Source organism: Berghia stephanieae, chromosome 6, assembly GCF_034508935.2.
Source record: "Berghia stephanieae isolate SIO BIC M18660-M18661 chromosome 6, UCSD_Bste_1.3, whole genome shotgun sequence".
NCBI classification, from domain to species: domain Eukaryota; kingdom Metazoa; phylum Mollusca; class Gastropoda; order Nudibranchia; family Aeolidiidae; genus Berghia; species Berghia stephanieae.
In genome coordinates, this window is record NC_088365.1 from 27,197,818 (window position 1) to 27,208,526 (window position 10,709).

The 10,709-nt window shown below is 35.3% G+C and overlaps 1 protein-coding gene across 2 annotated transcripts in view; it reads left to right on the top strand.

Moving 5' to 3' along the window:
• LOC144974777 (uncharacterized) overlaps positions 1–10,709 on the top strand; it is a 26,009-nt gene continuing 15,300 nt past the window's right edge. Inside the window, exons 1-2 of one of the 2 annotated variants that reach the window (XM_078918025.1) lie at positions 1–234; positions 6,880–9,294. In XM_078918025.1, coding sequence (XP_078774151.1) covers positions 6,918–9,294 — 2,377 coding nt within the window. In that variant the 5' untranslated portion in view covers positions 1–234; positions 6,880–6,917. The remainder of the gene's footprint in view (positions 235–6,879; positions 9,295–10,709) is intronic. The other variant, XM_078918024.1, reaches the window with a different exon arrangement.

A 10,709-nucleotide genomic window follows, 5' to 3' on the forward strand; every position in this document is an offset into this window, starting at 1 on the left:
GACTACCAAGATCGAAACCGAAAGTTCGAAAAATTAAGTGGCAAGTTCATTGATTCTGGGTGGATTCTACGAACTATAACGTTTGTTTTAGTTTTTTTTAAATCGTCGACACGTTCGACGCCCTGTTTTTATCAATAGGTAAATGTTGCGTTTTTTTTTTTGAAGAAGTCCTCACTGATGGCTCGTGTAATGTAACCAAATGTCCTGTTACTGTTACGCTAAATTTCATTTTAAGTAAGTAGAAGTAGAAGTAGAAGCTACTAGAAGTAGAGTGCATTCTTCCACTCTTTGTGAGTGTGTCTCTAGTCCTAAGCTAAGTCTCTAGCAAGCCGAATCAAAGGCCGTCGCATCGTTATGCTGATCAGAAAGGTTTTAGTTTCATTCATTAAATAATAAAATTGATTTATCAAAGTGTCATCGCCAAAATCACACGATTGCAAAATGGCAATGGGTTGTAGTTTTTATAGTGATGAAATAGAGTAATAGAAGTAATATTAATATCTAGAGAGTAATAGATAGAAGTAAGTAATATTAATTGGCGATATTAATTTGGAGATGTCTTCCTTTTGAATGAGTGTTGTTATTCTTAGTAGATTGTTAGTCATAGTCAGTCAAGTCAACTTCAACTAGGGAGTTTAATAGAAATTCTAACTGCACCTCACACACTTGAAACCAATGTCATATGAAAGAGCTGGCAACACAGATTCCAAAACAGTTTGAATTTTGTTTCTATCTTGATTAGAAATGTAGTTACGGCAGTTCACAGTCTGAAAGTTCAGACCGAATTTTACCCCAAAATTACCATTGCAAAGTTGTGACCGAAAACGCGTGATGTTAATAAAAAATGGTTAAAACAGTCAATATGGAGTTCTTATCATATATTGTATACCAAAATATTCGTCTTATCGAGGACAATGCATTTACATCAATAAAGAAGAAGATAAACATTTCAAATTAACACACTATTACATAATATGACGCAAATGTTACATAATCAAAAACTCAGCTAGACGTAAGAAAGAATTTGCTCTATCGCTTTTCGATTTATCCCCAATATCTCACTGAAACAATTGCAAATAATTACCCTCTTTTAATTAATACATAGAGAATAAAAAAGGGTTTGAGAGTATTTAAATGAAAAGATATAAACATGTTGTGTAATGACATAATGAGTTTATTTTTACCTATGGCAATTTAATTAAATAAAATGGTAGATTGAAAAAGTTCAAATAAATTGAAACAGATTCCCTATTATAATTAGAAGGAAAGTTCTGGCTTTTAATACTTTAAAAAATTCTGCTGAACCACTTTGGGTTTATTGCTATTACATCATTTGAACTGACAATTAATATAATTTGGCTGTGGTTATTCAGAGTCGACTCTGAATAACTTTCTCCGGTTATTCAGAGTCGACTCTGAATAACTGAAACTGTCTACGGTTATTCAGAGTCGGGGAGTCCACTCTGAATAACTGTAGATAGTTGACTCTGAATAACTGTCTACAGTTATTCAGAGTCGGGGAGTCCACTCTGAATAACTGTAGACAGTTATGAGTGATGAACTTCCAGTTACCAACCACACGGTTTTTCTGTTTGTTTTTTTTTTCTTCTCTCCCACCTCTGTTTAACCCTACGGGAAAAAATCGTTTTACTTTTTCGTATTTTCTTTTTTTTTTCATCGGTGATTTGCATTGCGGCCGCAAAATTTGCAATTTTTTGCAAATTGTCGAGATTTTGCAAAAAAAAAAAAAAAAAAAAGAAATATTAAAAAAAATATAGTGGGGACCAGTGATGATAATCTTCCGCGGATTTCTGGGATTTTAGGATTTGTTCATAAATGTTCCGTTGTTTTTTGTCATGTCAAACATTTTCTGCTCAGTGGTAGTTCAGGGGGGAAAAAACAATAATATGCCTTCTATCGTTTTTGACACCTCTGCTCAGTTGCATGAATTTTGGTGACACTCCTTTATTTATGACGTTAGTCTAGACACGCTGGCGCCAAATGTCAAAGGCAGCACAAGACACATGGTGGCCATGAATGAGAAGATGATCGAAAGGGAAGGGGATGGAGCAAATGGGTGTAAATATTTGTGTACTCTTTAGCTGTAACAGATAATACATTCATTTGACGATTTTATAAAGTTTATAAGCGTGTCTTTTTTTTCTTCCTCTTTAAGTTTTGTTTTGTTTTTGTTTGATTATTCTGAATTTGCTAATAGAATTCATTACAACTTGTGTCTAATTAAAAACAATTAAAAAAAAAAAATCAATTCATTAATTCTCTCTCTCTCTCTCTCACTCTCTCTCTCTCTCTCTCTCTCTCTCTCTCTCCCTCTCTCTCTCTCTCAGCCACCCTTATATCTTCATATTATGTTTATAGATATCATTTGGTAATAGAGAGATAATAAGTTAGGCTGATCGATTTAAGAAATGGTTGTTTATAAGCTAATTTAAATTTGCTTTGTTGATGGAATATGTTTTGCAATTGATTAAAGATTCTTATTTTTAGCGACTGAAGTTGAAAAATCGCCAAGTTTTAAGAATTTGGCATTAAAATTGCTAAAGTCACAAAATAACCGTAGTAAACTGGTATCAAATTGAAAGAAACTCATCTCGCAAGAACTCAACACGATAATTCGATAGGCTACTCGGCTCTAAATATCTGTACACATGGTTATCCAGGGTCGACTCTGAATAACCATCTACAGTTATCCAGAGTCGATTCTGAATAACTGCCTACAGTTATCCAGAGTCGACTCTGAATAACCACTTCGTATAATTTTATTCCCCCCCCCCCTCTCTCTCAATGTATGGGGGTGTCAAAACTAATAGAACTTCTTACCATAATAATTATTAAGGCTAAGGCCTTTAAAATATGGATACAAATGATAAACATATCTAAACATATGGGAAAGAAACTTGATGGCAAAGTAAAATAAAATAAAATTAAAGCAATTGGTATTTTTAAAACATCGATATTATTAATATCGGATTTCACAAAGAGAAGAAATATACGAACTTTTAAAACAAAAATTATAAAATGCCTATAAATAAAGTTGGAAAGTATGTATTCAAAATAAAAACATAGTAAATAATAGTACTGAAAATATTATGGACTAAATTTAACATAATACATAACTAAATTTAAAATATCGATATGAATATCGATATCGCCTGGCAGCCATGATGAGAAGATAATGTAAACAAGGCATTTCGGCGCAGAGTTAAAAGGTGTCTGCGCATCGATATAGAGCCCTGAAATTTGGCATGAATAAAGTTTAGATGTTATTCTAAAAACAAGCGTTTAAATTTTAAAAACACGCGGTAAATAAAAAAATAAATGCATTTGAAAATTGCCAAATTTTAACTTCATATAACTTCTGGAATTATTAATGGATTTTTCCTTAATTGGCACCATTTAAAAGGAAAGTGAAAGACGAAAATAATGATACCAAAATATCTGCGATATTCCTCTTTATAACGAAGTTATGCATCTTTAATTGAACCCCCCAAAACGCGAACGGCAATTTCCAGTCACAACTTTCCTATGGGCGAGTTGGGTCAAAATTTGACTGCCACTGCTGCTGCTCACTAAACTGCCTACTTCAACCAAGGCAAGTTGGTAAGGCAGGCTAATTCTAAGTCTAAGTTTGTTTTTGAGTTAAACAAGTAAGGGACCTGAGAGACCCATGTCTAAATAACAAGGCAGTGTCTACGTACAGGTAACCGGGCACCTAGCCTCAGGATCTATGTACTCGGTAACTGGTTTGCAGCTACAATACAAGCAATGGATGGACCTCGCTCTGCATGTGTGTGTTTTAGTGTTATTTTAAAAAATCAAACAATACAATTTAACCCATTAAAGGCGAGATTCAAGGTTACCATGTATTAAATGTTACTGTGTACGTAGATCCTGAGGCTAGGTGCCCGGTTAGTAACGAAAATAATGATACCAAAATATCTACGATATTCCTCTTTATAACGAAGTAATGCATCTTTAATTGAATCCCCCTAAAGCTTTTAGTAAAAGCGAACGGCAATTTCCAGTCATAACTTTCTTATGGGCGAGTTGGGTCACAATTTGACTCCCACTGCTGCTGCTCACTGAACTGCCTAAAGTTACCGTGTACGTAGACACTCCGAAATAACAATGGACACAACTGATCAACTGCCAATAATGTCTTCAATCTCAACTTCAGTAACAATAAAAATTCATGGTGATTTATTATTATCATTATTATTATTACTATTATTATTATTATTGTTATTCTTATTATTATTGTTATTATTATTATTATTATTATTATTATTATTATTATTATTATTATTATTATTATTATTATTATTATTATTAGGTACTTAAATTTAAATGAAAATTCAGTTTTCAAATGACAGTTTAAAAAACGGGTTTACTATAGATGTAGTATATCATCCCATTGATAAAAAAATCATTTGAATTATGTCTCTAGGTTATATAGAGCCAGAGTTATTCAACTAAGACTATAGGAATCAGCCTGAAACTGGGCTCCAGTTGACTGAAAAAATGAAAGGGGATTCCCCTCAGTGCTGCCAGGTACCTTTGCAAAAATACCGCCAACTTTATCCTACTTCACCTGCAACATTTGCCCAAAATCCGACATTTGAAAACACTTATACTTATAATCATAAATTTTCTTTTTAAAGGCATGGCGATTCGGGGTTGATATCCCCCGGATATTGTTTTCACCTACAGCTAATCTGAATTAGGTTGTGTTAAATATATCTAGGCCAACAGTACTCAGAACAGGTGGTCCTAAAAGTTGGTTTAGAGGGGGGGGGGGGGGGGGAGAGAGAGAGAGAAGAAATAATTAGACTTGATTGCTATACTTTTACTTTTTTAAAGGGTATACAAATAATCAAAAATCCATCATTTTTTCCCCACCACCAATGATAAAAATACGCCAACCTGGCAACACTGATTCCTCAGAAACAATGTGACGTCACAATGTCTCTTTCAAAAAGAAATTGTAACAGCGCCCAATAAGCATCATATATTGTCCTACATGTTAAGGGAGACCCTTTGTAGCTTTGTAAAACTCCTTGAATATATGCTTAGTACCAGATATTATGACACTTTTATCAAGTTTTATAGTTCAAAATACATTATTTCAGTATATAATATATTATTTTGTCCATGATATTAAAACAATTATTATTTTGCTGATTTTAATTTTATTTTTGTTTATCGTTTCACTTTTTGTCTCTTTCATTTTTGTTTTGTATCTTCATTGAAATTTTTATTGTTGATAACTCAATATAATTATCAGCCCTGATTCTTATGTCACAGCAGTCGACCACTCTTACTCTCTTCTGTTACCTACCGAATGAATTAAGCTTTAAGCCAGTCAACCTTGTACTATAGGGGAAGGATATAAGGCAAAGAGGCTATATTTATAGACTGGGTCATAGAAAAGAAAAAAAAACAAACCATTATTCCAGGTAGACACAGAATAGACAAGCTCAGAGACTGGATAATTCGTGCAAAATGTGTTGACATGCCATTATTGACAACTTCCCCATATATCGTTGAATTATCTTGAACTAGGGGAATCATCGTGGATTGTTGTCATACTTTGATGAATGCCTTTTTTTAGATTGAAAGTTTGGATCATAGGAGTATGATCATTATAATTTTGTTCCCAAATAAATGGGCTTTAATCTGGAAGTGAACATTTCAAGATCATAGAGTTAGAGAGTATCTATCCTATTTTTACAGTTATACAGAAGGACTTAGTTAAAGAATTATTTTTCATACTATTACAACAACTGAATGGATGCTGATATGGTTGAAATGTGGAGTTCTATAGTCAAATTGATACTAAACTGCTAGAAAAGCCGTGGAATCTACTGAATATATAACAGCTTCGAAAGTGGACAAAATACCAAACACAAAACATTTTGGACTCAAAACCCTTCTCAGCCAACAACGAAAACCAATGAAAACATCAATACATTACTAAACTAAAAATAACAAAAAACAACAGATTGACGGCAGAGAATTATTCTTAGTTCTCTACTAGTAGAACTATTGACAATAGGTGTCTGTACTATCAGCCACCTCAGGATAAGGTTGGATTTGAAATACAAATCTGAGATTTCACATAAAATAATTTCCATCAAAAGATGTCCCCTTGTTGAAAAAACACAATATTTATGACTTCTAAGCATATTTTCCTCAGCAGGTGGCGTTTTCGTCTCCTCCATTATCCACATATGTACACTCACATGCATAAACACACAAACACTCACAGACAGAATGATTTCTATTTCTATTATTTCTCAGATTTTAAAATTTAACTCCTCTTTGTATTTAAATTTGATTTTCATATTTTAAACCAATGTGTTTTGTTATAATTTTTGTTTCATTGCTGACATAAGTTCCTTCAAGTTTTCAATAATTTATCATTCATTTTGAGCCACACCAAATGTTATCAACAAGGATTTTGTGAGGATGTTTGGGAGAAATATTGGATCTTACTCGACTGCAATAATTATAATCACTTGGAAGGTGTAAAAAAATAGGAGAGAATACATTTTCAGAAACATTACATTTTAGAAAAAGAGGAAGGAGCAAAGGATAAAAATTAGACGATTCAAGCACCAAAGGTTCAATTTAGAAAATCTTGGAAAGTTGCAGGGTTGACACAGCAATCTATGGAGACGAAATATATGAATGAATCTGAAAGATCTATGCCAAAGATTCCCAAGGAAAGGTTAGAGTCAGAGATAACAATTAATTTTTGGGCAGCCTTTACTTACTGGAATTTAACATTCGTGTCCTCCTTGTCGCTAATTTTTTTTTTTTTTAAAATTAATTATTTTTCTTTCGTTTTCATTACAGTTTCAATTGACAGGAGTGTGAGATGAACGTCAAATAATATGAGTAACAAGAAGCGCTTTACTGATGAAGGCATCAGTCGTATTTGGAAGAGTACCCTTGCCCAAACTGTAGATTCAGTTGGTTCAAATTCAAAGACAAAAAAGGATATCTCCCAGCGTGTCCACAATAAAAGTTTAAGTGATAAAGAAAGGGACCACGATGATCTCGATGCAGCTAATATTCAAGCAGCTCTTCGGAATATTAGATCACTCCCTGGCTCTGGTCATGTTTCAGACGGATCGTTTCAAATATCTCATGGTGACAGTGGTAAAAGTGATGGTGGCACAAACAGTAATGAATCAACCATTAAGAACATCGTGGTCAAAATAAATAATGACAATGCTCTTGCAGGAAGTGATGGCCAATATCATCATGATAAGCCCAATGGTAGACATATCAGAGAGGTCAGAGATAACTATAAAGACACACATGATCAATCCGGCAAAGGTGGTTTTACCCACAGATATGTTGGACGAGGTTCCAGTCATTCGTTGATTGGTTCTGGTAGGAAATCTGCTGGGAGTGACAAAGATCACACAAGAAGAAGTGACTTGACAAGTCAGAAATGCCCAGAAGACAGAAGAAGCCGGGATCTTCCACCTCGGCTCAGAAGCAAGAACATTGGAACTGAGCAAAGCAAATCTGGTGAGAGTTTAGACACAGAAAAGGTTGTTGTATTGGATATGAATAAAGATCTTGCAGCACCATCTAAATCCATGTTTGATGACAAAAGAGAAATGGATGCCTATGATAAATGGAAATTGAAAAGACAAAGCTCTTCATCTAGTAGCATCAACTCCAACAACTACAGACCCAAGACAAGGAATGTTTCAGCACCTTTTAAATCAAATGAACCAGTTGGGCCACCTAGAAATTATAATGAGCTTGGTTCAAAAGGAGAAGGGAAAATTGAATCTGTTACCATATATTCTTCCAAGGTTGTGCATTCTGAAAACAACCAGATTCGTAATGGACCAATTAGAGAAAAGGTTTCAGACGTTAATCACAAATTGGACACAGTTTCAGGTGCTGATAGTAAGGATGATAAAGGAGATGATATTCGGAGTGATTCCTGTGATACTAAATGTTCAAATAAAGACACGATGGATCATGCTGCTGTTGGGCAGGAAAGACATATTAACTCTAATGATCAGAATTCAGCTCTTGACAAAATCCAAAGCCTATTTCAGACTTATATATCACCCGTGACTCAAAGAAATAATAACAACTCTGATCCAAATGCTGAAAGTGAGGCAAGATCTCACCAACAAGAATCTGCTTCCACTCCTGAAACTGAAGCAGTACAAAAAGGGGAGTTACCTGATGCTCACTCTATGGTACAAAACATGAGAACTTTGCAAATCGCAGATGATAAAGATATTAAAGAACACATAGTCACTAGTGAAAATCTAGGTGAAAAACATTATGAACTGCGAAAAGAAGAACAATTTCCTGAAAACCCCTCCGCCAACAATCATAAATTGAGATATCCTTCAAATGTCCAACAATTTAATTCACCTGCCAGTATTCCATCGGGATTCAGCAGTGATTACGAGGTTGGCATCGTCTCTCAAAGCGAAGCTGAAGAGGATGATGAATCCCCCCATCCTTGTATGGCCAACTTGTTTCCTACCTCTTCACCGAATCATGACATTCTTAAAAATGAGGAAGTAGAAAAATATAAGGAAGATGAGGAGGAGGAAGAAACAAAGCGTCAACAAGACTTTGCCATACCACAATCCATGTCGCAATGGTCTAGCTTCTATGGTAATCATCAGTCTATGCCGCATCATCAAGTGACTTACCCCCACCCTCCATGGTATCACCCTTATTACAACCACCCAGATCCTTACCGTCATCCTTATCATCACCATCACCCTATGGCTCCCTACCCAGGTTTTATGGGTAACGGAGAATCATCTGTCTTTCCTGGTCAACGTCTGCCACCCCCATCCCATTCACAATACGACCAATCGGCAAAGAATACGAATAAGTTGATTATTCCTGCGGAGATGTTCAATGACGAGGACTCCATTAGGAAAATGAAAGATTTTGTTTCTACCAAAGCAGAGGACATGAAAAGATATATGGTTCAACGCCATGGTCAGGAAGTGCCTGTCCATGTCGTTATTCATGTTTTGTCGACTGGTGTCACTGCAGACAACGATGAGGCGAGCTCTAGCTCAAGAATGGCCCCGTATTTGTATCCAGTCCATGGTGCCTGGCCATATCACATGTATTCACATCCCAGTATGAGCTATAACTATAACTCCTACTGGCCGCAACCATACGGGGATGAGGGTACCGCGGACAACATGCATGCTCATGTCGTTCATGAGCCTCAACACAGCCAGGATGAGGAAGGAGATGGAGAAAGTGAGTTTTCACTATTGTAATGCCTTTTTGATACTATTTGATGTGGCTTGCACAGCTTCTGCTTTGCTTTTATGAAGTTCTTTTCTTTTAAACTGTGAAATTTTTTAGATATAGTTTTTTTGGTGTTTTTTAAAAAATGTAAGAATGGAAATTTTCCTTTTCGTTGTGAAAATGTGTACCCTACTTATTTCAATGTTTGTAATCTATTTTATCAAAAGGGCCCACTTCGTTAACATGGGGTGACTGAACAATTTTATATAATGTAATTTATAGTTTTGGTAAATCGAGTGATAAACAGCTATTTAAAAAGCCATTTAAAAATTACAAAATGAATACAATGTTTTGGCCTTTTACGAGCTTAATAGGGAATAGTAGTAATAGTAAGGAAAATTAAAAGTAAATTATGATATAACAGGAACTCAAAATTCGCAATTAAAAAAAAACAAAAAAACTGAAAACCGAGCATTAGGGTGGTCTGAGCAGACCTGCCTACTTCTACAAATAATTTGTAGAAATACTAAATTTGGCTCCTTCTGCAGAGCAATATATAGTAAATAAAATAAAATAAATTTCCCTTTATTCATCCCATAGGGGAAATTTGTCTCTAGGGTCTATTCCAAGGGAAGACTGGAATAACCCAGGCGTTAGTCGCACTGCAGCGCCACAAATCGAACTAGGGCCAGGTGACTTGCTCAAGGCCACACAGAGCAGCGGTGGATAATCGAACATGGTACCTTTCGGGTACGAAGCAAAGACCGTACTGCTGAGCCACGCTGCCCCTCAAGCTTCTCTAAAATCAACTAATTATGTCAAAAATGAAAATTTGGCACTAAATCACATTGTGCAAGAATTTAGAAACGTTATTAAATCCTTCTGAGAGTAAAATGGTCCGCTTACAATGGTAGATTTGACTAGTATTATTTTCTCCATGAAAATTACGAATTTTAAAAATTTCAAGAAGCAGGTCTGCATGAGTAGCCAGAATCTTATTGAAATAACTTTGAAAAAAAAAAAACCCCAAAAGACTTGAGCTTTTATATAGTGCAATATCCACTAAATGTGCTCAAAGCGTTTTACAAAGGGTCCCTGACCAACAGCCACACGAAACATGTAGAACGAGACATGGCGCCTGTTAGGCGATATTGCAATTTTTTTCAGACAGTGACAACGCTGTTAACAGCCAGGTACTCATTTTACACCTGAGTATGGTGAGAGAATGTGAGTAAAGAGTCTTTTCCAAGGACTCAACTATGCGCCGAGCGAGGCTCGAACCCAGGACTTTCCGATCCGAAAGTGAGTGTCATACCACCTGAGCAATTTTTATTAACCTTTTAGATTAGACTTTCCTCCTTGCCACATGATATTTCGTTTCATTGCATGATATTATCACTTGATAATGCACTTGAAGACCTGTT